This window comes from Plectropomus leopardus, chromosome 8, assembly GCF_026936395.1.
Source record: "Plectropomus leopardus strain MGB_pleo_1.0 chromosome 8, ASM2693639v1, whole genome shotgun sequence".
NCBI lineage: Eukaryota > Metazoa > Chordata > Actinopteri > Perciformes > Serranidae > Plectropomus > Plectropomus leopardus.
In genome coordinates this window covers 15,374,758-15,400,713 of record NC_142183.1, presented here as the reverse complement: position 1 = coordinate 15,400,713, position 25,956 = coordinate 15,374,758, and the positions used below count along the sequence as shown (strand labels likewise).

Here is a 25,956-nt window from a genome sequence, read left to right as displayed (position 1 = left end):
ACAAACTTACTGATCTTACACAGCAGCTCCTGTGTTCAGTGAGGTATAATAACAGTTTTTGTTGGTGCAGTCTGGCTTTGAAAAAAAATAGACAAGTTTCACTCTCAGCTCAGTTCCCTGTCGAAAAGGGATTTATGTTTCTGAAGTACCGAATGGATAAATAAGACTCGGATTATACTGCATGAGTTGTGTGAAAAACATGTTTTTATAGTTTTGCTGTTGTCACTCCTGAACCTCAATGATTTCCATTTATCAAGTATTTTCTCAAATTTTGGATTCTTTCTTCACGGTGGAGGCATGTGAGAAAAACAAAGTTTTCTTCATGAATTCAATGTAACACAGAGTGGGTAATTGCTGTAAAAATGGTCATTTAACAGGATAAAGTTGTCCTTTAAAAAGGCAAAAATCTCTATTTTCAGATCAAAGTTAATAGATGCAAGTCTCTGTCTTAAAATTTGAGCCCTTTCATGTCAAAACTGCAGTGACAAAGGCCTCAGTGTGGTTGTCACAATGGAAAAGCCTTTGAAACATTATTTGGGCCATCAAATGACTCCAGAAATTTAAAAATAAAGACTAGGGTTTAGTGTGTTTTAGAGACTAAAAAATGTTTTAAAAAAACATGCTGACTCACTGCTCTCAGATTCATGGTTCTTTATTTTATATGGACACTGTAATATTTGGTTTATAGTACAGATCTGCAGTTTTCCAGTGCACACCACCTCCCTCCAGGCTTACTGATTTGTGTGTCTTCTTCCAGAGGTGACTGTCCCTGTCAGCTTGAAGGAGGTGGGAGGCTACATAGAGAAACAAGTTGCGTACCTGTCAGGTGAGGCCTTGCTTAGTCATTTCACAATTAGCGTTTTTAGTGACTAAAGTGTCCCACCCTTAATTTATGTCTCAACAAAGAAACTGACTGCTTATATCTTTCTTCCCAGGGGGCCGTGGGGAAGACTCCAGTGTCATCATCACCCTCCCAGAGTGCTCGGCTTTCAGCGACATTCCAGAGGAAGCTTTAGCCAAAGTCTTTACATACCTCACTCTCATCCCTCGGTGCGTCCTCCTTCATATGCTCCTGTCTGATTCTCTCCCTCTCTCTTTCTGCAGTGCACCAAAAACGCAGCGCTTGTATTCTGAGCACAGCTGGTCTTCAGTGCTCCACAGTGTCAAATGTCCTACTGATGCCCTCTGTGTCCACACCTCACTGTCCCGAAAGAGTAGGAAAGTTTACATTGGATCAGGTCCAGGGCTATTTCCCCTCACGTGCCATTGCAGTGATTTATGAGTATTGTAATCCGCCCGCTCTGGACCTGTTATCCTTTCTCATTTTCCTGTTTGAAAGCTTTAAATCACCAAATCCTCCATGATTGTACAAAATGACATTACAGCATACCATTACCTATTTTTTCTTGCAGAACGAGGCAACCCGGGGTAAAATTCATCATCATTTTAGACCGTCGACTGGACACATGGGCCTCTATCAAAACTGCACTTGCAAGGATAGCAGTGAGTTTCATATTTCATTTTTCTTTTCAACAAGCCCATTTGCATGTAATCAATATTCCTACCAGCCTGTTTAGACATCTATATGATAAATCATTGCTTGTGAGCTGCTGCATGGTTTGTACAGGATACTGATTTATGCATGCGTTGCTGTCCATGGTGCTGAAAAAACCTGAACAATACCTGGACAGCATCCATTAGATCAAACTACTAGGCTTTTCTCTCTTTTTTTTTTTTTTGCGTACAATCAAAGCTTTCAAGGTTTGGGTCATAGCTCTATATGTTGCGTAGTTTAAAGAGAAGCTAAACAATATGTTTGTACTGAATGTCCCATTGCATATTGCTGCAAATGAATGAGTAAGCAGAAACTGAGTGATGACGCGGGGTGCTGAGGATGAGGAGAGGATGAGGAGGAAGGCGGGCGGGAGGGAAACATTGCAGTCAGCGCTGCCACCCTCCGCCTGAGAGGCAGCAGCAGCGCTGCGGCTGTGCTCAGGCAGCCGGACTCAGCTGCATACCTTTAGCTTGGCACCGATTTCCACTGGACGGGCGGGAACTTACAGTTAACGGAGATGGCTTCAAACATCATGGCTGATTGCTTTTACCGGCGGGGAGTGCCGAAGATCCGCCGGAGCCCGGTAACGAGCTGTTGATTAGTTTTATTCACCGTGTAAAGAGTTTGGAGTGAAGTTTTTGGGCGGGCAGGGTGAATGCGGCAGTGGCACCGGCTGAGGCTGCTGCGGGGAGTGGAGCACTGCGGTGCACAGCGCACCTCTGCTTAGTCATGCGACCGGCTGGTCGTGAAAGCGAAACAGAGTCATGTGTGGCTTTATAGTGCATGTTTATCCTGAAATCAGACGCTTGAGTAATTAACCCTTCGTGGTCGAGTGTGGACAAATGAATGGCAGAAGTTGCGTCACATGCAAATGCAGTGATATCCCGAGCTAAAATATTTAGGAGGCAATGTTGCATAAAGTCCTGCTGCAGATGATGCTTTTGCAGTAACTACATGATTTAAAAGTGCAAGATTTTTTAAAATACTAGTTCTAAATACATTGTCAAATTCTATTATTTTTTGTCTTTTTTTTTTTTTTGTCAAATACAGCATGCTACAGTAGTTATTTACAGTCTCACCTCTACAGGAGGCTTGATCAGAAATACTGTTATAACAGCCTGTGTATCTTGGGTATGATGCAGAAACTGAGCAGAAATTCCTGCACAGTCAGGCAATGTCCTCAAACGACCCAATGATGAAATGCAGCATATGACATGTGGATAAATGGCGATGTGACTGAACCTGGAGTCCATTAAGCTGACTGTAATCTTCTGAGTGACAGAGTGGCTGCGACCTGAAGTCTCTCTTGTCAGATGTGGAGGATGAAAGCTTGTTAATGCTTCTTACCCTCAGCTCATATCTGGTCTTGTGCCAGCTTGCATACTTAGTCTATGTCGCACCTTGATCTTACACGCAAAGTTTTATACCGAATCCCTATATGAAGCGTCATCATCGATATGACAGTGAACCTCTCCTCCCTCTTCAAGGCCTCCTTTCCTGGGAACCTCCACCTGGTCTTGGTGCTCCGACCCACCAGCTTCTTCCACCGCACTGTTACTGATATTGGCTTTCGCTTCAGCCAAGAGGACTTCATGCTCAAGATGCCAGTAAGGCAGCTCCTCCTCAGTTACCAAACATGTCCCACATCACAACAAGGTACACCTCGTTCTTGTTACAACCCTGATCTCCATGAGTCAAAATGTTCTGTGGTGGACACGCAGCCAAGAACACGTTATCAGTTTTGAAACAAATATAATAAAGTGGGTTCTCCTCGGGTCTTTCTAATATTTCTGGTGATCTAAGTACTACAATTTATGAAATATCAACTGTAAAATGTAAATTATGTTTGTCATGCCATTTTCAAAGACTGTGACTGTTATGAACAACCTACATATCACTTGCTCTAATGACCCTTTAATGACCAATCAAACTTCCTCCAGTACGGCAAAGAGACTTCCCTAAGATATTTTTCCTATTTTAAGAAATTTCAATTTTACATAGCAAAAATACTACTGTAGGTAGTGATGTACAGTAAAGGAAAAATAAAACATGCAGCTCTCCTTACTCTGCTGAAAGTACAAAGTGTTCTCTGTGAGGTCTCAGATTTTGTCTGCACCTTTAGGTGGTGATGCTGAGCTCAGTCACAGACCTGCTGCGCTACATTGATGAGAACCAGCTGACTTCAGAGTTTGGGGGCACTTTGGACTACTGTCACAGCGACTGGATTGTTTTACGAACAGTAAGCCAAAAGTTCATACTGGGAACAAACAGTATCATTCTTCATGGTCTTCCTCTTATTTCCTTTTATTTTCTGAGGTTCACCCCTATGACTAAGCCACTAAATATATCTATCTATCTCTACATATCTTTCTATCTATATCCATATATAATTATTTTTTTATTAACCAGTTTGACAAAGCTTCTGCTTGAAATTCTGCATATATGAAATATAAAATACACAAGGAAATACACTTACTTTATTTTAGTGCCTCTGAGTGGCTAATGTTAAAGGGACAGTTCACCTCAAAATCAAAAAACATTACCTGAAGTGCTATTTATCAGTCTAGACTGTTTTCATATGAGTTGCCGAGTGTTGCAGATATCGGCCGTAAAGACGTTTGCCTTCTCTCAAACATAATGGAAGCTTGTGGTGCTCAAAGTGCCAAAAATATATTTAAAAAAAAACTCAGGCTGATATCTCCAACACTCTGCAACTCACACCAAAACAATCTTGACTGATAAATAGCACTTCAGGTAATAGGAAAAATATGTATTTTTGATTTTGGTGTGAATTGTCCCTTAAACCTGCATTCGGATGACTGTGCTGTGTCTCCTTCCTTCACTCTGAATACTGATTTATCTTGGTGCCTTGTTGCTGTCAGAGAGCCACCAGGGGCTGTGTATCTGAAGGACACTGAGCCTCATATTGTTTTCCTTTCACAAGTCTCTGTATTTTTTGTCTGTTTTTTTGCTTCCCCGTCAGGCTATTGAAAGTTTTGCTGTCACAGTCAAAGACATTGCACAGATGCTTCAGGGTTTTGGCACCGAGCTGGCAGAGACAGAGCTCTCTGACGAGGGGAAAGCCATCGAGCATCTCCTCGAGTCTCACACTGTCAAGTACAGAAAACTCAAGGCAAGTTTTCAAATGTTTTCATTCAAGCTGCATTTCTAAATATCACTACAACAATAATCACCTTTTATAGTGGAAATAGTATCTATAAAGTAGTACTTTAAATGCTGCTTATTAATAATGTAAAGTGTTTTCTGCAGGATGCAATCAGGTCAGTGTCAAAGGAAGGTCGCCATCTTCTCGCGAGCCTGGAGTCCTCTGGAAAGGAGGATGACTCCCAGTGGGATGTGAGACTAGACTGGGAGACAGTGCAGAGGTAAGGCTGTCTTCAAAAGAAAAATCACAATTCTAATCTTCACTTTGAATTATAAACCCCAAACATTTAACTAAAGGCTTTAGAGTGAATGAGATTTATGGAAAAGTCACTGTTTTTTAGGCTTCTTGCTCAGCTCAGAGACATGGAGTGCGCCTTTGATGGCTTCTTTGAGAAGCATCATCTGAAACTCCATCAGTACCTGCAGCTACTCAAATATGAACAAAGCTTTCAGGAGGTAAGGAAACAATGTATTTATCATGTGTACATGTACAGTATGTATGTTTTTGTGTGTTTATGCCCATATTTTCATACTTCACATTCTCATCTTAAAAGGTATACTGTGCAGGTTTTTCCTTATAGACTCTTACAGAAGCAATCCCCCCCAGTCATCACTTATAACTTAGTAGAAGTGTGTGGTGGTGTATTTTTCTGCAGAGACTCTGCCTTTTACCAGTATTTTCTTATTTTCTTTATATATTGTCTATATTTGGGACTTTTTGGGCGTGTAACCTCACTGCAGTCAGGTGAAGTCAGGACTTTGTAAAATGTAAGTGACCAGGTTCAGGACCGTAGGCAACACGCATTCAACAGAAACAGCGCAGTAATTAAAAAAAAAAGAGAAAAAAAAGCAGGGTAAAATGTCAGATGAGAATGAATCTGGGATTGGCTTTCACTTTCACTTTTACTTACGAGCGTTTTTTAAAGACAGTAACAGAAAATCTTGCATAGTATTCCTTTAACTTGGAGAAAATGATAAGGTAAAGTCTTTGAGATATATATCTGCGTGTATCTGATGGTGTGTTTTCTGTTAAGATGGAGTTGTGTCTGGAGCATCTAACAGCACAGGAGAGAGAGCTGTCCACATCTGTTGACACTTTGGCTCAAACAGAACAGGCTCTTAAAAGGTTGGACAGTCTGGAAGCTAATGCACAGGTCAGTGTTGCAAATATCTGCAAAAAGCAGCACTTCTGCATATGGACTGGGAGGCCTCAGTGTGTGTGTGTCTTAAATAATGGACTTCTTTTGTTTGTGTGTCCTTGTCGGCTACATCAGGAGGTGATGTCTCGAGCTCAGATCATCATCCTTCATGGACACCAGCTGTCAGCTGGTCACCACTACGCCATGGCCCTTATCATGCAGCGCTGCAACGAGCTTCGCCACTACTGTGATACACTCAATGCTGCTCTCAAGACCAAACACACTCGTCTTTTACATACACACCAGCTGCTGCTTTGTCTTGGACAGGTATTATGCATCTACGCACACAGGTCAGAACACACAGCTTTCTTCACATTGATCAACATGTGTGTTTTCCACCTTCAGGCCCAAACTTGGTGTGATGATGGAGCGTATCTACTGGCCAATCAGCTGGTAGATAAGTACCAGTCTAAGGAGGGGGCCCAGGCTGCTCTGAAGGACATTGAGAGGTTCCTGGAGGGGGCGCCGTCTATACTGAGCTCAGGAGCTGACATCCTGGCCATCGAGTATGAGGCTGTCATCACACATCAGCTGCAGGTCAGTCGCTAAAAAAGTCTTTTTTTATTTGCAATTTTTGTTTTTCACACCATCCACTCAAACAATAAAACATATGAAAATCAAAACTTTTGACCTCTAAGTTTCATATGAGCTTGTTTATAAAACTACAGATCTCAAGTATACACTATTTCATCATTTCCATGCTTATTTGTTTATGAATACTTGCACTATTTATGGATTTTACATCACAATTGAATATCTCACCTCCGTGTCCCTCACTTTTAGGCCCAGATTGGGAAAACGTTTGAGAAGCATGCAACAGTGCAGCAGATGATCCAGAGCCGACAGGCTTGTCTGAGGAAGCTGGCTGATAAACATGTTCGCCCGGTCCAACTGGTGGCCCCCAGGCCTGAAAACCCACCTCGCTCCAAGTCCCCGCTCTTTTCCCCCAAGCACGGTACAGCACACACACACACACACACACACACACACACACACACGCACACACACACACACACACACACACACACACACACACAGATATTTCTATCTTTGGGGCGAACTCTAGCTCATGAGGTAGAGACTGCACCCAATACAGGCTGAGGTCTTTGCAGCAGCCCAGGTTTTATTCCAACCTGTGGCCCTTAGCTGCATGTCATCCCCTTTTCTCTCTCTCTCTCTCTTGCTTTTCTGTCTATCTTTGGCTGTACTATAATAAAAGGCCAAAAATAAAATTTAAAAAAAGAACCTTTGCAGCAGATTTTGAATAGACTGTATGTATCTATTTACTCTTTTTGAAGTGAAAAGTTCAACTGCATATTTAGCTTGCTAACATTGCTGTCATTATAGCTGTGTAACATATCAAGTCTATATATTGTGTATAATATGTCTTTTAAAAAGATTAAAAAATGCATTTAATTCCGTTGAACACTAGGGGCGTAGTCTGTATACTATACGGAAATACAGACAAAAAACAAAATTCTGTGGAAATGAGGTGACACCTAAACCTAATTATAAATAATTTTTTAAAAATAAAACCTTATTCCAATTCAAACATTTAAACAAGGTCTTAACCCTTATACACACCTTAGAAAAAATGAGGAAAATGTCTTCTTTTTTCAAAAATGTCCTCACTTTGTTGGTTAAAACATGTTTCAGGTAGATAGATAGATAGATAGATAGATAGATAGATCAATAGATACTTTATTTATCTCAGAGGAAATTCAAGAACTCAGTCCTCACTATGTAGCAAGGATAACTACACACACACACACACACACACACACACACACACACACACACACACACACACACACAGCCATATCTCAAAAGAAACAGTTGAAATAGAGATGTGACATCTTATTCACACACACTTGTAGAAGGAATCTTTGTTGCAGTTGATCAAACAAAACGTATCTTTGTCGTGCTGCCCTAGTTTGCAGCATATACAGTACAGTAGGCTTTCTACAGATCAACTAACTCCCTAACCACCCGTCCTTGTTTCCCAGGCCCAGTATGGGGTCCAGTCCCGGCCCTTATGGCCCAATTCCAATCCCCATCCCCTTTGCATCTTTACTTTAGGCACCATAGTAAATTAACACATCACAGGGTCCTACTGAGTAGGCCTGAGGTGTTCCTGAATGGACTGAGGGGGTGAGCAGGCCACCTTTACAAACAAGCTGGAATGAAGGAAGAGGGTCTAATCAGTCTGCTGGGAAACACCTGACTGCTCTATTAGTCCGGATAGCTGCTATAGAACCATATGTGGTTCGTATACATTAAAGAACCTTTCATCTCCCTTTGTGTCTCGAGGGAGGTTGCACAAAGCGAACCATATACACTACAGTGGTGCCCAATTAATACTGTATGTGCTATCTGATGTGTTTCTCTTTTGATTTGAATGTATCTATTCTGCCACTGAATGTGTCTCCATTGAGTTTAAAAAATAGATTTTTTTCTCCATATCCATTCATGTCTTTTAAGGTTTTGTTCTCCATGATATGAGGCCATGCTAATGAGAGTGATAACTAGAAAGAGAATGAAAGTGATTACGAACCCCCTGTGATACTGTAGGGACAGCAGCCATTTAAGAGAGGAGATGAAGGGAAAAGTGGTTCGCTTTGATCGGGTGGATCTGGTACATGCATACACACGTGTATGTATGTGCATGCACACTCATGCATGTGGACCACTGATGAATTTATCATGGCATATGCAAGGGCGTATTGAGCTTGGACTCAGGATTCGGCTGCTAGGATCAAAAGGACACAGACAGTCGTGCCAAACGCGGCTTTAGATCTTTACATGCTGGTTCCAGGCTGCACCTTTAGAGGAAGAAACCGTCATAGCACTGATTACCTTAGATGTCGATCGTGACTAATTAATTTTTGACTCAAGTTACTGAGCAATAAAAAAAAGGTCATTAAAAGGGCAGGCAAATCCCTTTGACGCCACCGTGTTCACATTGTGCGCATGGTTAAAAAAAATCTGATGAAGTGGGTGCTTACATTCTCCATAGTTTGCTTCATCAGAACAAATAAAAATACATTGTATGAATTTCACTCAATCACTTTGATGAGCTGCTGGCTGATGATTTGGCTTTTACAGGTGATGGTTTGAAGTTCACATTCGACCTCTCTCTGCCCGGGAAGAGAACATCCCGAAAGAGCCCCAACCCCAGAAAGGTAAGGCGAAATGAAAACCTCTAATTTTTTTTTTTATATATATATTTCCTTCAACTCTCACAGCTGCATTGAATCCCAAAAATAGTTATTATATCAGGATTTTCTTATCTGCCTTTTCCATTTTGGTCCATTTGTTCAGTATAGTCACATTTTCTTTACGGTGAAATTGAAGAGTCAGTGTTGTCCAATTGTGTTCAGATAGAGGTGATCCATGACTACCAGGAGAGCCGGAGCTGCGTGTCGTACAGTCTGGATGGAGAGGACAACCCAGATCTCTTGAAGCGGTGAGGAGGAGGAGGCATCTGTCCACCCATCTGTCTGTCCTCAGTGCGGCTCTTAATGCCGTTTGCTTTGTGATTCTCTTTGTTCAGTGCTAATAATGCCCTCTGGCTCTTCTGTCTACTTCTCTCTCTCTCTCTCTGTGTGTGTGTGTGTGTGTGTGTGTGTGTGTGTGTGTGTGTGTGTGTCACAGTCACGTGATGAGGGAACTCATAGAGACAGAAAGAATCTACGTGGAGGAGCTGCTGTCAGTTCTGCTGGTGAGAAAAGACCATCCTTTTAAAAAAAAAAAAAAAAAAAAAGTCAAACAAAAATAGAAGAACTTAACGGTTCTTCTTCTTCTTCTTCCTGGTAATATTGCATATTCACAAACCATATAATTCCTGATTGTGTTGCTATGATAAAATTTTGCAGGGTTACAGGGCTGAGATGGACAACCCAGCTCTGTCAGGGCTTCTGCCTCCGATCCTACGCAGCAAGAGAGACATCCTTTTTGGAAACATGCCTGAGATCTACAACTTTCACAGCAGGCAAGTAATCAATGACTTGCAACGCACATCGACCTGTTAGAGACAAAGCTGTGTCTTGATGGAGCTGTATGTGATATTTAGATCATTAATATAGCAGCAAACCACTAATTGCTATGTAAAGATATAGAAGAATAATGGCATCCTGAGGAGAACATTAATTAATTCTCTGGTTCTGATTCATCAGTGGATTGCAATATGTTTTTTTTTTTTTTTTTGCCAATTCAATATCGATTCATAAAATCCTGAAACTGATCATTTCCGTTGTAATGACGCCCCGCTCCTGTGGGGGCAGTGTGAGTGCCGCCGGCGCGTGACTGACGTTGTTCAGACTCCCCCAAAAAACGTCTGTTGTTTATTCATTAAAATGGCGACAGTGGTGTGTGTTAAAATCAGAGCAGACAACATTAAAAGCCGACGTTTGGAAACGCAAAGTCGATAATTGTTACGTCGCGTGTGAGCCTCGTGAGTCACTGTTAAAACACCAACAATACGACGCACCTACGTAACCATCTGAGCCGACGCCGCGCAGGTGTTTTGCAACCTGTTTGCAAACGCTAAAGCTGAGGATCACACATAAATATAGGTAGACAAATCCTGCATAAATGTTTATTACTTTTGTTAAGTTCGGCTCAGGCAAAAATGTGCACTTTTCTGTACTTTAAATGTATTTTATTTTTCATTTTTATTTAAGAAAGAATAATGTAATGGTAAAATAAGTTTTGGTGTCAGTGTATTCAAATTAATACAGATAATGCACACTTTATTGAACATATCAGAAGGTATTCGAATGAATTATCTGGGTATTTCTGACATCAACACACATGACTGATTCGATATCAAAGCAACTGGATCAATATCGAATTGAATCGTGACCCAAAGAATCGAAATTGAATTGAATTGTGAGGTTCTTGACAATACCCAATATGCCAGGACTATGCAAAAGATACAGAAAACACCTTCTCAAGGAGACAAATATGATTTCAGTGTATACAGACTTTTAGTTATGTATTGATTGGGTGAAGCTTAACAGACTTAGCAGTATTTAGATCTTAGGTTTAGTCGCATTTTATTTCTTTTACTCAATGTTAGCGTGGAGGAACTGCACTTTGCAAACCAAGCAATGCTGTGACACTATTCCACTGACCTACAGGTGGTGGTAACACACCTGCTGAATGCACACTGCAGAAAATACTTTAGAAAATATGATTTTGTTATTTTACATCATATTGCTGCTGTTGGAAAACTAGAAAAAAAGAAACCGTTAAGATGATTTTAAGCAAAAAGTTATACATGTTGCAGTATGTCAGCAAAGACAGGAGAAATAAAACTGCAAGCTAGTACACATGGTTGTAAACAATACTGCATTGAAAATATTCTAATAAATGAATTTTATGAGTAAGGGAATGCTCTAAAAAAGGTTTGTTAGACCTCAAGGATACACATGTTTGATGAACAACACTAAATGTAAACCTTCATTTGCTTACAAGAAAACTCAATAGGGCACTGTTCACATGGAAAATTGACATAGTGGAGGTTTTTGTGTTGTGCCTACAGAGTTTGCCTTCTTGCAGAGTTTTGTGGATCATTTTTAGAGCCAAATACACCAGACGAGTTGGAAATAAGTGTGTGGTACTGAGAGAGCTTCATTGATGGCTGCAGCAGTTTCTGTAGCTTGTTTGTGTATATACCAGAGTTACAGCCTAGCTCTCCTGGGAAAAGGAAAGAAACATAAAAGCAGATGTATTGGTTATTTATTGCATGAAATGATGTGTGCATGCAGCATTCATTACATACATGCAGAACACTGTAAAGGATCAGTCACACGAAACAGAGGTCCCATCAGCTAGTTATTGTATGAGGGCTGATGCATGGGAGGGTTTGGGGTAAGATAATTGAGATCTTATTCTTGGTCTTTGACCTTTCTGGGAATCCAGGGTTTTCCTTCAGGACCTGGAAGGATGCCTGGAGGCTCCCGAAAGTGTGGGAGCTTGTTTTCTGGAGCGGGTAAGATGAGACATGTTATTATGTTGTATAGATTCTTTATATTTTAAACATTTCAACTTAATTTATTTCCATATTTTTCTAACAGAGTTTTCTTTCTTGTGTCCCCAGAAAGAGAGTTTCCAAATGTATGAATGCTACTGTCAGAATAAGCCACGCTCTGAGGCACTTTGGAGACAATTCTCAGACTGCAGCTTCTTTCAGGTCAGTTTTGCCATGATTTCACTGTCGAACAAAAAATTTTGTCTGATTCATTTTCATTCAATGAATGTCCTTTCAGTTTTACAGTTGCAATTAAAAAGATGTGATCTGTCACTGACAAACATTATCCTCATTTTGCTTTTATTTGTCTGTCTTATGAAGGAGTGTCAGAAAAAGCTGGAGCACAAACTGGGCCTGGAGACCTACCTGTTGAAACCAGTCCAGCGCCTCACTAAATACCAGCTGCTGCTTAAGGTAAGACAGAGGACCATCTCAAAACCAGAAAATCCAGAAAACAGCTATTGGTCTGACGACGATAAGCGTCTGGGGGCAATGGCCCAGATATCTTGGGATCAGGGGTAGTGAGTGGATACTTTGGCCATATGTGCATGTGAATGCAGATACATTTTAAAAAGCTCATACAAAGCTAAACCAACCAAACAATGGCTGATGGGTTCAGGGATCGCATTTTTCACAAAACAATATTTCTCAGTGGATTTCCCACATCATGGACACCTGGAAGAGTCACAGAACTTCCCAATCTTATTTTACAGGCCTGGAAAAGTCATGGAATTAATGAAAATCACTGCAAAGCAATTGATTTTATTCTAGAAGGCTACCAAATGTTGAATGTGTATTTGTAATAATACTCATTTAAATTTAAAAAATCGATACTTGGCATTTGTGTATAGATACGATATTGCCACGCAAAAATAACTCAATATTATACTTTATTGACGTCTTTCCCCACCCTTATTTAACCTTCACCACATTAAATGTGTAGTTCAGTGTTCAAACATAGCAAATACAGCAAATAGTATCTTTAGTGTTGCCAAAAGATTCAATTCTCTGCATAGGCTTCTCTGAATGATTTGAGTCCAAATTTAAAAAAAAATTGCATACAGGACATGTGTTTAATAGTTCTGGATAACACAGCAGTTGAATTGGATTTCTACCTCTGGTGTTTATTAAAAGTCTACCACTAGAGTGTGCTGTTTTATTTACTGTATTTATATCTGTTTTTGCATTAATTCATGTATGCGTGTATGTGCCTACACGCCTGCTTTTGTGTTTGTGTGTTCAGGAACTTCTGAAATATAGTACAGACTCTGAGGGGACGTCAGAACTGCAGGGGGCACTAACAGCCATGCTGGACCTGCTCAAATCAGTCAATGACTCCATGCATCAGATAGCCATCACAGGATATGAGGTGAGCAGTCAATTCCTAAACCTGAACGAATAACGTACAGAGAATATGTTGACAACAAAGGTTTACACACATAAAACCCTCTTTCCGTTATGTGCAGGGTGACATCTGCGAGCTGGGCCGCGTGTTGATGCAGGGCTCGTTCAGTGTGTGGATCAGCCATAAGAAAGGCCCCACGCGCATGAAGGAGATGGCCCGCTTCAAGCCGATGCAGAGACACCTCTTCTTATACGAGAGGGCTCTGCTCTTCTGCAAGCGGAGGGAGGAGCACGGAGACGGCTGTGACAAGACGCCCTCATACAGCTTCAAGCACTGTCTCAAGGTTGGTTTATGTTTTTGTTTGTTTATGTTTATGTTGAGTGACAGAGAGGCTAGTGGTGTCTAAAGTGTGACAAAATGACACCGTGTGGTGGCTGCAAAGCAAATTCTTAGTCATTTTAAATATAGGTTGTCATTTTGGGAATATTATTTATGGACTACTTTGGGTAAAAGTCTCTGTGACTGAAATCGCTCTTTATTTACTATTTAACCTATCAAACTACATTTACTTTCTGCCGTTTCATCTGAGTGTAAAATGTGTTTACCATGTGCAGTCCATGGTATATACACAGTTCCCACAGCTAAAGAGAAGTCATTTTAACACTCTTGAAAACCTTTTTGATGCCACCCAGTGTGAAATTTTAGGACAATTTTAAAATGACCAAACATTCAACAAACAAACAAAAAAACAAAAAGAAATCTGCATCAGTGAGTCAGGGATTGGGACAAATTTGCCAAAATGTTTATTGTAAAAAAAACAGACCTGTTGGTTATATGTATGTCGTTTGTTGGTGAGTTTTCTGGCGATTTTGTGTTTCTTACTGCATGTGGGATTCAACTTTCTGGGTTTCAGTTGTGAGTTTGAAAAACTTTTTTTGTACTGGTTTCAGCCATACTGTGAAATCTTTGTTGAATTGCCAGTTTTCGCAAATTTATACTTCCCCTTTTTATCCGAGGTATAATGACAGTTATTGCTAGCAAATAGTGGTTCCTCTAATATGAGCATCCTGGTTGGAGAAAATATGAGTGTTGTTGGTTCAGTGATACTGTCAGGTGAATTCTTTTTAAAAAGTAGATTTTACCAATTATTTGTAATTTTTACATTGCAACAGTTGAAAAAAAAAAAAGCGATTTAAAAAAGCCTTCTTCCCATATCTTTGCATTTTTAAGACTCCTGAAGGATTAATTTAAGATTTCAATACCAATTAAGGCCTCAGATGAATAAATCTAATGATTAAAACTTTGTAAAGATCTGTAGGAGCCCCGACACAGTATTCAATAGTTTGGATAAATGTCTTAAATAGCTATTTGCTGAATTTGGTGTATGTAAATAACAGACAACATTACACCCATCACAGTGACAACTCAAGCGTCAACAAACTCAATGTACTGCTCACTATAGAGTGAAACATTGGGTATTTATCGTGTCTAAAACAATGGACGAGTATACAAGAAAGTGATTTTCAACACAGCTTATGTAGAGTTAAAAACACAACACAATGGTAAAAACTGACAGTGGATTTCCTATTTGAAACATCCAAAAACTGTAACTGTCACACCAATAACTTAATACAACAAATGGTTTATTACATTTGTTAAAGGTCATATAGTCCCTCACTACCTATATCACTAACATGATCTATACTGAGTTTTCAGCATGAGGTAATGATTAAGTGATCTGCAGGAGACACCTCGTTGACGCTGGTGTCTGTGTTGTTATCTTTTAACATGTGTAAGTTGCCCAGCTGGCCACAGAACCTGCTGTATTCCTGTAAGACTTCTTTTCTTGTAAGTGTTGACGTGCGGAAGGTGTCACAGCAGGTGCCACACCGACAGCTGCTGCCGCTGCTCTTGATTTATTATTGAGGATGTGGGGAGGAAGCCGTCGCGCAGCGGAGGTGTGTGTGAGCGTTTGTGTTCTGACAGGACAGATGTGTCACATGATGTAAGTCTGAAGTGTGATGTGCTGTTTGTGCTGCTGTGTGTGTGTGTGTCTGTGGTGTAAACAGTGTATGTCTCTTGGCAGATGACTGCTGTGGGGATCACAGAGAACATCAAGGGTGATGTGAAGAAGTTTGAGATCTGGTACAGTGGCAGGGAGGAAGTGTATGTGGTTCAGGTAAGGAGTCAAAACATGTTTAAAGCTCTTCAGTAGTTAATGTACAGTTCCCTGCTTAAAATTTCTCACTTTTACTGTACTTTAAGACCCTTTCAGTCTGAACTACAATAATAACTTGATCAGCAGCAAATTAATCAGCAGCAATTTTGCTAATGAAAGGAATACTTTACCCCCCAAATGACCATTTTGTGTATCACTCACTCACACTTTTAGTTCAGTTTCCTGTTGGAAAGGGCTGCTGTTTTGGGAAGCACTGGGACAAGGATCGCACTGCATGAGTTGTGTAAGAGTTTGGAAACAAATGTTTTATAAAGGTTTGCTATTGTTAAAATCTGGACCCCATTTACTCAAACTGATGAATGAATTTTCTCAATTCTGGAATTTTTCGATCACAGGAGGCATGTGAAAAAAAAATCGTTTTCTTCCTAAATTTAATGTTACACAAGATGAGTAATTGATACAAATGGTAATTTGAGGGTTTAACTATTCCTTTAATACTGGTTTTATCCTTTTTTTTTTTTACAACAAAAACAGAAAATCTTTGAGGTTGTTTGTTGGACAAAATAAGATGTTTGGGCTCTGAGGAATAACATTATGGGTGAATGATTAATTGTGTACACTGTAAAAAGATGTTTAACAGAAGAAACTGCAACATTGTAACTACATAAAAATACATATATATACAAAATATGTGATGTAATCCACTGACTGACTGTTGGGATGTTTTGTGTCGTTTCTCAGGCTCCCACAGTGGAGGTCAAGATGGCCTGGCTCAACGAGCTCCGCCGAATCCTGACTAACCAGCAGAAGCTGCTTCGAGGTCTGTGAACATCCACAGTTAATGTGGGACAGAGACTCAAAGTGCAAAGCTCCACTTACAAGCTTCTGAGCTTTGAACTGCATCACACGACTCAAGAGAGCATGAGATGTGTTTGGACGCTCTGAAACTTGTAGGTGGAGGATTGTGCTGAAATTCTCTTCACCAATTATTATTCCCAAACATAAATAGATAGTCCTTACTCCCCAAAGAATGAAATTTGTTTTTCCACAACCTGCACGTTCATCTCTCATAAGGAAAAAAAACAACAACAAGGAAACACATTTGGTCATCACCACATAAACTTGCATGTACAAATACACAGTATAAAGGTAGAAAGGAAAAAAAAAAAAACTTTTCGCTGAAAATGAAAAACATGACTTCCTTAATCCTCTCACAGATGAAGCATATCATCATGGCCAAATGGTCGGACACATGCAGCTTTCTCCGCCTCCACTCTCCGAGAGGTCAGTGTTTACCGGTTGTCTACAATGTTTACAGCGGTGTGTTAGGTGCATGTCTGTAGGCTATAGTTGCACAATCATACAAACACACACAGGCAAATGCAAAACACACACATGCAGTCACAGCACTACTCTCTGCATTTGCTGAGTTTTCATATCTGATCGCAGCTTGAGTGAATGTGACGGTATCATTTCACGTCGCCCTGGTAAAAGCTTTGTGTGTTAGTGGTGTGTGTGAACGGGCACAGGCCCCACTCTGTCCACTGCTGTCTGGTTGCCTATCCCCACTCCTCCCATCCCAAACCTGCAGGGGCATGCGGCCGTCCAGAGGGGTACCCAGGGGCTGTCTGCCGGGGCTGGACTTTGTCTCGCTGTCGGCTGATGTGTTTCTGTGTCTGCGTTCCCGGAGCCCCCGTCCCAGAAGCCCCCGGCAACGGCCCCGTCCGCGCCCCCGGCACCGTCCCCAGCGCCACTGACCTGCCCTAACGCTCAGTGGTAAACTCAGCCTGGCTCACCTTGCCTGGCATGACTCACCTGGCCCGGCTTGGGGAGCAAAAACCCAGGGCTGCTGTGTTTGCATACTGATCGTCACCTGCACCCCTTTTATAACCTCCATTGTGGTTCATAACTGACCCCCTCTTTGCCGTGTTGAAAGGATCAGCAGCTCCCTCATTTCTAACATCAAAAACCTAGTGCTCTTATTTCTGCATCTCAGCTAGTTTGCATGTAATGCAAAAGGTAAACAAAAAAGAAAAGTTTTGGTTTTCATTCCATGAATCTTATTAATTTCCTCATGACAGCTGGTTTCCAAGATGGGGCTCGTTTTTTGAGATCTAATCAGGCGACTGTAGAATTTGCCTCCCAGAAACATTCTTACTTATCATCTAATAATAGTGGAAAAAAACAACAACGTTGGATCTTGATAAATCGAGACCAGATCTTCCTATGTGTTGTTGACACATGCAAACCCTGCGTGAACACTGCGTTGGTGGTCTGTGAGTCCTACTTCCAACTTTTACAGAGAAGCTTGCACATGGCTGATCTGTGCTCTGTGCTGCTGTCTGGCTGGTGCCTGAGTGGTCGTGGCTGTGTGAGAAACAACAGGACAGAGTTGTTCCTTGACACTTATCTGGGGTCAGCGTTACTGTCGGAGGCGTTGGGATCTGATTCAGCGAAGCGACAGCTGACGCTAGATTGTGTGGCTGTGGATAACATCTATCCTGAGCGTGTTTGCTGATGGTGTCGAACAAATACTGACATGTTGTTTTGTGTTGTTCCCTCCAGCAAGCAGCAGAGGGCGTCAGTGAGCTCAGAGGAAACAGAGTCGGGGAAGAGCAGTCCAGACCCCCAGCCTCACTCCCCTAAACACCAGCACAACCGTAGGAGTGAGTCAATCCTGTGCACAAACATTTATGCCACAATCAAGTAGATACTTAGTAACTAAATCACAGTATTTGGAATTGATGCAAATTAAATTTACTTTGCACAGTTTTGTACTGCTGTTGCCGGTTTTCTTCACAATCTCTCACTGATGTAGATATTTGACTTTCCCTCCCTCAGCAGTTCAGGTGTACTATGACATGAAGAACGAGGTACATCGAGGAATTTTGGGGAAAAAGGTCCAACTACTGAGATTAGCTTTTGATTCTACGTTCTTGTTATTTTCCCAGTAAGTGTCAAAGGGATCTTTGTAATGTCGATGTAGTTACTAAGTATCTACGTGGTGCTTTTAAGGTGTAGTGTTCAATGCATCAGTCAGTACCTATAACAGCCTAATTGATGTGTGCTTCACAGGTTGGCCCGGGGCTCATCACTCGGTAGACATCTGCGAGGGTCTGGAGGAGTGGCCTGGAGGTCAGGACGCTTTCCACCCATCTGACACAGAGGAGGAGGTTTTGGTACAACTGGTGAGAACAAATTCATTAAATACACTTAGAATCCCTGTGGATCCTTTAAAAGTCTTAAAGGGCATTGGATTTATTAATCAAAAAAATAAGGCCTTAAATGTTATTAAAATGACTTAAATCAATCCCTCAAAATTCTTACAGTTTTTGGGGATATGAGAAGTAGGATTTTCTAGTTTTTGTTTTTTTTCCGATGTTGCATTATAAAATTGCAAAATAATTGGTTACATCTATTTTTTGTTAAATAATCTATCAAATTCTTCTTTTTAACCTCATCATGATAGGAATTAAAGCAGACACATGCAGAGTGAAAAACATGAAATCACCAAGACAACCAGCAAGCAAATGCCTTACATTTTCCCCTTCGGTTCTTAAACCAAATAGATTTTTATAATATCATGTGTTTGTTGTCTGGCATGTGACCCACTGTAAAAAGGATTTTTTTTGGTAAAGATAATCTAACATTTCTCAGGAATAAAATGTCTTGGCCTATGTTTCCGTATACATTTGGGCAAAATTGTCGTTCTTCAAATTTGGTCAGTTTAAATTTGGTCCTAAATGTCATTTGAGGTGGCAATTAAAAAACGTCATACAAAGTCTTAAATCTAATTGGCTGTAAGTCGTAGGAACCCTGGATGTAGTGTTATGTCCAGACAACGACCTTCTGAATTTCTTATTCCGCTTCCTAGCAGGTCATCCAATTCAATTGAAATCCTTTATTTATGACTCTTTAATACAAAAACTGATGTTGTTGCCCATCTGTTTTTCTATTAGCTTTGTTTGAAAAAAAAGTGTGGTTCTTGTTCCCATTACTGTCCGGGCTTTTTGAAATTTTGTCCTTAATTACCTTTGATGTGACAAACTTTATAGCTTTGAAAAGTTCTGTATCAAGTTCTAAGTATATAGATAAATGTTTACTTTCGTTGTTCCCAACAGTTTTCCTTTTGTGTTAGTCTCCAGGCAGATACAGAGCGTTGGCTGACTGTCTTCAAAATGGACCAGACAGCATCACCATCAAATGTGGAGACGTTATTCAACTGCAGTGTGAAGACAACAAGGGACGCTGGTGAGTTTTCAGCCTGTCAACATACAATGTGAAGTATAAACCTGTCTGTCAGGGTGGCATGTTGTTCTCAGGGTGACAGTGCGTCTGTCCATCTGTCAGTCTGATTGTCGTAAATGCAATATTTCTATATTTCTTTGTGGCTCCTATTATCAACCAGTAGAGAAAACTTCAATGTTCCCCATTCACATTCTATGTACTATATTCATCTATAGTTTATTAATTAATGTATTTTCTCTCTGATGGCCAAGTCGGATCAAAGCCTTTCATCCTGTGGTGTGTCCTGTGTTTAAATGTAATTTAAAACAAGTTTCCTGCAACTCTTTATCACCTGCACTAACCGATAATATTTACTTTGAGGGTGTAGAGAACAGCATTACTGCTTCAACAGCTGCTAACAGCTCACCATTATCCCCTGTTATTGAAAGCAGGGCAGTTAGGCTGGGGCACCAGGCCCCCCAAAAAATTAAATCCACCCCTGATAAAAAAAAAACAAATGAAAGCAATGGAGAGCAGCTGGAGAAGAGACGAGTGATGTATTTATAAAGAATTCCATCTAAAGTCTGACTTTTTAACCGCTAATCCTATCAACATGTTTTAAAAAGTCACGTAAAGTGGAGAGTATAAGTCTTCCACCGATATCAGATATGGCCTGTTTAGACATCCAGAGGCTCCTCGGTGAACGTGGTTACATCATCAATTTCTGCGCATTGATTCGCCAGGTAAACCCATGTTGTTCAGTCGTCTGAGCCAAACAACAAGGCTTGAGGAGGCTTTGTCCCGCCTCCTGTGTCCCGATTGGATGAAAATTTCAACGGCCATGTCGCCTTCATGGAAATTTGAACACACATGGAGGGAAATAGAGACGAACTACGTGTGTTTGTATACATGGAAACATACCCAAAAATAACAGAATAGCATGACTCAGCAAAAAGCAAGACCAAGATGGCAGAATGACGGTGAACAGTTGAAGAGGCGCTGGAATCATTTTTTTTTCGAACGAGCGGCCTCGCGATGCTGCAGCGTTTCCTCCTTACAATCAGCTGATGCAGCAGAGGAGGACAGGCAGGACAGAGACCCGTTTTGAGATATTAGGTGAGTAACTGTAACTTTGACTACACCTGCTGCTTAAGCCCAGATATATTTGTTTTCCAAAGTGACTTTGATGTGGTTTTTTTGTATTTTATAGGAAACTGTGCGGCGTCTGAGGGAAAGACTGGCGCTATGACCCGATGCTAGGGTAAGATTTAAAGAAAAAAGCTGAATGTACTGTGCTGAATGGGATCACAATGGGTATCAGCTATAATATTTGTGTTGTGTGAACACTGCTGAGCAGTACTAACTGTACTTCTTGTGTTTTCAGATGCTGGAAGCCAGGAGAGCTATCTTGGCCAAAGAATCATCTCATGTAATTAGAACAACTGTGCTATGTTGCTTTTTTTGATTCTTTTTAAATAAAGCTTTACTATTTTCAAAATGTTCCTGGCAAATGTGTCTTTTTTCTCAATTAACTGATATTGTGACAGGTGTCTTCAGTAATTGTATAATGATAATAATAATAATCATAGCAATAATAATAATAATAATAAAAATAAAAATGGCAATAACAAAACATCCTTGTTATTATTATTATAGTAATATTAATGGGAGGGGCAAACCACCATATGTAGCCTAAGTCTTGAAGGTTACCAGTGAGTCACGGATTTACGGATTTTCACAGGTTACCTCAAATTTTACTTTGACATTTCTTTACTGATATTCCTTGATTTAGACAGTGTCTAAACTGTATGAATCTACAGCCAAATCATATTTTATGGCATAAATAAAATAATTATATATATATATACATATATATATATATATATACACACACACATATATATATATATATATATATATATATATATATATATATATATATATATACATATATATGTCTGCTCTGCTTTTATAAGGGTCATATGATGTTGAAGCGGAAAATTCAGTGTCGGCAGTGACGTGTGTCGAAAACTTGACTGATATATGAGTCAGGCCGATAATCAACAAAATTTTCGGCAGGGAAAATTCAGTATCGGCAGTGACGTCTGTCAAAACTCGACTGATATATGAGTCAGGCCGATAATCACCAAATGTTCAGCAGGAAAATTTCAGTGTCAGCAGTGACATCTGTCTAAAACTCGACTGATATATGACTCAGTCCTATAATCAACAAAATTTTCGGAAAATTCAGTATTGCAGTGACGTCTGTCGAAAACTCAACTGAAATTTTCTCTCTCATGGACAAAGTATGTTATTACCTTAGATTTTACTTTGACATTTCTTTACAGATATCCCTTGATTTCGACAGACTGGTTTTACCTGTTTCAGGACAACTTCACCTGATTTATTGGCCAAAACGATGTATCATTTAACTTAACTTGACTTAATCTGTTGTGCAACATCAAATTCAGTGTCTAAACTGTATGAATCTACAGCCAAATGATACTTTATGGCATAAATTATATATATATATATATTAGTGCTGGGCATTAATTTTTTTAATCTAGATTAATCTCACTGCAATGCTGTAGTTAATCTAGATTAATCTAGATTAAAATTATAGATTTGAATTTTGCCAAAGACATTCAAAATAATATCTATCTATCTAAATGATGAAAATGCATCACAAACTGCTTGAGAAAGCTGTTCTACTATAATATTTGGTAAAGAAAAATAATGTTCCATAAGATTTACTTTGGTGTTTAACTTTTTTTTATTTTGTTAAACACAGACATTTAGGAACACAGGTTCTGTCTCCATGTGGAAAAAGCTTTTTCCTGCTAACTGGAATGAACAGCAGAGGGCGCAGCCTCTGTTAACATGACCCTAACTGAACTGTGGGCCTACATTAGAGGTCATGAAGAAGACCATTAACAGTCAGCAGCTTTGTGACACGGCTTGAGCCAATCACTCCGGTCACTCAGGCAGACCAGCTCCCGCCTAGTTCACGCCCCCTCCGCGTAATTCGACCAGGTATACATCCGCGCTTAAACAACAAAGTGAAATTGGTGCCTTGCTCACTGTATAGACCCAACTTAGTGAATAGTTTATCGCGCAATAATTTCCTTATCGCGCGATAAGAATCCCGCGTTAACGCAGCACGTTAACGCCGTTAACGGCCCAGCACTAATATATATATATATCTGTCTGCTCTGCTCATATGGTGTTGAAACGGAAATTTCAGTGTCGACAGTGACGTCTGTCAAAAAACCCGACTGATATATGAGTTAGGCCGATAATCAACTAAGTTCTTGGCAGGGAAAATTTAGTATCCACTATATGAAAATTTAGGAGACAAGGAGAAAATTATAATAATAAAATATTTTTATTGGGTTTTAAATATAGATAGCATATCAATATATAGCACAATACAACACATAACACACCTAACACAAACCCTTAGGCCTACAACATACAACACACAAAACACAGCACACAACCCTGCCAGAGGACAGATGAAAAATGATAATAAATAAAGTATTACCGGGATGTAACACAATATTCCTTGAACAATTATGAATCGCCCATCTCTATCTCGAATGGTTTTAACTTCACTAAACTGAACATTTCTATGCAAAAGAATAGCCATCCCTCTAGATTTACAGTTGAAATTTGAATGATAAAACAAGGGTAAAGCCTGATCTTTTCATCCTGTTCTGGTCTTTGATTAGCAGGTGTGTTTCCTGTGAGAAAACTATATTACCCTGTAATTTGAGATGTGGAAATATCTTATTGCAATTTATTGGGTGATTAAGGCTTCTGACATTCCAGCTCACCACGTTTTAAAATATGTTACCATGCCATCATAGTTACTTGATTTGACGTATTTCTGATGTCTATGTAAAGGCATCTCTGCCGTAGTTTTCTGAAAATGCACCTCAGGAGGATAGGAGAAAACATGAACTAGCAGAAATAACACATTCAAATTCTCAAATACCACAAAAAAGAGTGAGAAAGAAAAAAAAGAGAAAAAAACCTCCCCCAGCATCTCCTATGAAGTTCACTCTCTATGTTATGGCTCTACCACCTAAAACCTAACTCAAAATAGCTCACCGTGACAACCTAACTCAAACAGGGATCAACATAAATGCTTCGTAAATAGTAATGCAGTTCAGTTTACATCTTATGTCCAACCAAAATATTCATTTGCCCTTGTAATTATAAGCTTAATGGTGTCTTAGGCTTTATTGCTATTAAAATGACAGTTAATCAGGAGCACAGGCAAAACATACGGAACAAAATCTGCCACTGACAGGCTTTTTTTAGTCATTCACGGTGGCTACTTCACCCGTGGGCTCACAGTCACTGCTGGCATTAGACTGTCTCAATGACATGTCCGTGTCCACCCGTGATTGAACGGCTGGAGATGCAGCAGATGTCAGTCTTGTCGGCCGTTGAAGGAGTCAATCCCGTCCTTAGTCCTAATCCTCAGCATAGCTGGATAAAGGCTGTTACGGACCCGTTAGCAGCTCCGTAGCAGGGACTTTACCGCGTTGAATGCCGCTCGGTGTTTACTCGCTGCCTGGGTGTAGTTGGGTAGGACGGAAACCTGTCACTAGCCGCAATTTTAATCTGTCTCCGCTCCGCTTCCTCCTCACAGTTGCCCGTGGCGGTGTGTTTTCACCGTTTGGTTTTCTGCGGAGAGCCCGATCCACTAGGGGAAGCTTCTCGAGAACTAGTGACTCTTTAGGCATTTTAACAACAAAGACAGACATATTTTCTCCGTCCTCCCTGCCTCCTTTCACCCTCGTAACTCGGAGGTTGCAGCGGCGAGATCTGTCTTTCATGTCCTCACAGCGTTGTCTGGGACTTGATACCTCTTTCTCCACCGTTAGCATCTCAGTCCTCAAGATGCTAATTGAATCAGAGTAGCCGCTAACAGTAGCTTCCAGCTCAGTGACACAGCCCGCTGTCGCCTCTTACTCCAGAGTTCAGCTTTTCCTTCGTGTCTTGCAGCTCGGCATCTCCGGGTTTTAGGCATTTTCCTTAACTTTTAGTCGAGCTTCCACAATCGTCAAGTGGGCATTGGTTTGGACTTTTGCGTCAAAATTAAAGCATTACTTTTGCTGTTGGAGCTCAAGTAAAACGTGACTTGACATGGCGTTGCATCGACTGGAAGTCCTGGAAAAGGAGACAATTGTGTCAGAAACAAACAAACAAAATACCAAACACTTGAATATTAAAATATGTCAGTACTCTCTTGTCTCTCATTGTCTCTTGAGGAGACAAGGAGACAGTTGTGTGTTTTTTAACTTAACCTAACTTCTTGTCTTTCCCCCAACTTCCTGTCTCTTGACTGTCTTTCCTGTCTCTCATCCCAACTTCATGTATTTTCCAGTATTCAAAAGTCACCTGTCCCAGATAAGACTTACAGATATTTATAATGATCATTACTTAATAGTAATGTTTCTGGAAATAGTTATGATTAGTGCGGGTAGAATAAGAGAGGAGACAAAAACCGTAATGTTTGTAGAAAATGAGCAAATGATAGCCAGATGGAGGAGGGTTCAGTGGTGATGTCTCTGAGAGGGGTTGGGTATTTTATTTTCCAGTGACATGTGATCCGAGAGCAAGTTTTTCCAGGGTGATGTTTATGGAGTTTTTGAATTTCCAGTTCACGAGGATTGTTTTCTTGGTGATAGTTAGGGCTGTAAGGAGTAATGTACTTTTGTTCAGGTTCATGTTGGAGATGTAGTATACAGAGGGATGGGGATTGTGGGATGTGGCAACCTAAGAAGGAGGATAGTGATTCTGTGACTTTTTCCAGATGGCGTGAATTTATTTGTCTGAGCTGTTTTGTGTGCTGTGTGAGCATTTTTCTAGTGCAAATCTCATTCTAGACATTTTCTGACCCCTGTAGTGATACCTGCGGAGAATTTTATATTGTATGAGTTGTAAGATGGCATTTTTAGTCATTAAGTATTTGTTTTTACATATTTGGTTCCAGACAACTGCATCAGGAGTGATCAACAGATCCGACTGCCATTTTACGAAAGGAATGGAGGTCGTGTCTTGATCTGTGATATTAATCTATTTATTTTGGCAAGCAATTTACTTTTGGAGGTGGGGAAGTTGAGTAGATCAGATGATGAGGTGGGAAGATCGAGGTCTGAGGTTGTAATGTTGGGTTTGGATTGGATACATGATTTTGATGCTATACTTCTGGACCAGGCAGGGGAATGAAACCAATGT

At 40.4% G+C, this 25,956-nt stretch overlaps 1 protein-coding gene across 8 annotated transcripts in view; it reads left to right on the top strand.

Moving 5' to 3' along the window:
• The window catches only part of mcf2a (MCF.2 cell line derived transforming sequence a), a 36,119-nt gene that overhangs the window by 6,654 nt on the left and 3,509 nt on the right, over positions 1-25,956 (top strand). For 2 of the 8 annotated variants that reach the window (XR_015777244.1, XM_042492876.2), the window contains exons 2-28: positions 758-826; positions 936-1,050; positions 1,413-1,503; positions 3,043-3,162; positions 3,678-3,794; positions 4,539-4,688; positions 4,826-4,941; positions 5,062-5,176; positions 5,755-5,874; positions 5,995-6,186; positions 6,265-6,456; positions 6,703-6,874; positions 9,025-9,101; positions 9,300-9,385; positions 9,574-9,640; positions 9,795-9,910; positions 11,845-11,914; positions 12,023-12,115; positions 12,275-12,367; positions 13,197-13,322; positions 13,420-13,641; positions 15,385-15,477; positions 16,219-16,297; positions 16,695-16,761; positions 18,043-18,143; positions 18,553-18,665; positions 19,616-19,728. Coding sequence is in view for 5 of the 8 variants with exons in the window: in XM_042492876.2 (XP_042348810.1) it covers positions 758-826; positions 936-1,050; positions 1,413-1,503; positions 3,043-3,162; positions 3,678-3,794; positions 4,539-4,688; positions 4,826-4,941; positions 5,062-5,176; positions 5,755-5,874; positions 5,995-6,186; positions 6,265-6,456; positions 6,703-6,874; positions 9,025-9,101; positions 9,300-9,385; positions 9,574-9,640; positions 9,795-9,910; positions 11,845-11,914; positions 12,023-12,115; positions 12,275-12,367; positions 13,197-13,322; positions 13,420-13,641; positions 15,385-15,477; positions 16,219-16,297; positions 16,695-16,761; positions 18,043-18,143; positions 18,553-18,665; positions 19,616-19,728 (3,085 nt within the window). In the remaining 3 variants the exon portion in view is untranslated. Of the gene's footprint in view, positions 1-757; positions 827-935; positions 1,051-1,412; positions 1,504-1,931; positions 2,139-3,042; positions 3,212-3,677; positions 3,795-4,538; positions 4,689-4,825; positions 4,942-5,061; positions 5,177-5,754; positions 5,875-5,994; positions 6,187-6,264; positions 6,457-6,702; positions 6,875-9,024; positions 9,102-9,299; positions 9,386-9,573; positions 9,641-9,794; positions 9,911-11,844; positions 11,915-12,022; positions 12,116-12,274; positions 12,368-13,196; positions 13,323-13,419; positions 13,642-15,384; positions 15,478-15,690; positions 15,761-16,218; positions 16,298-16,694; positions 16,762-18,042; positions 18,144-18,318; positions 18,428-18,552; positions 18,666-19,615; positions 19,729-20,447; positions 21,036-21,088; positions 21,203-25,956 lie in introns of those variants that run through there. The other 6 variants (XR_015777245.1, XM_088080953.1, XM_088080954.1 and 3 more) reach the window with 6 other exon arrangements.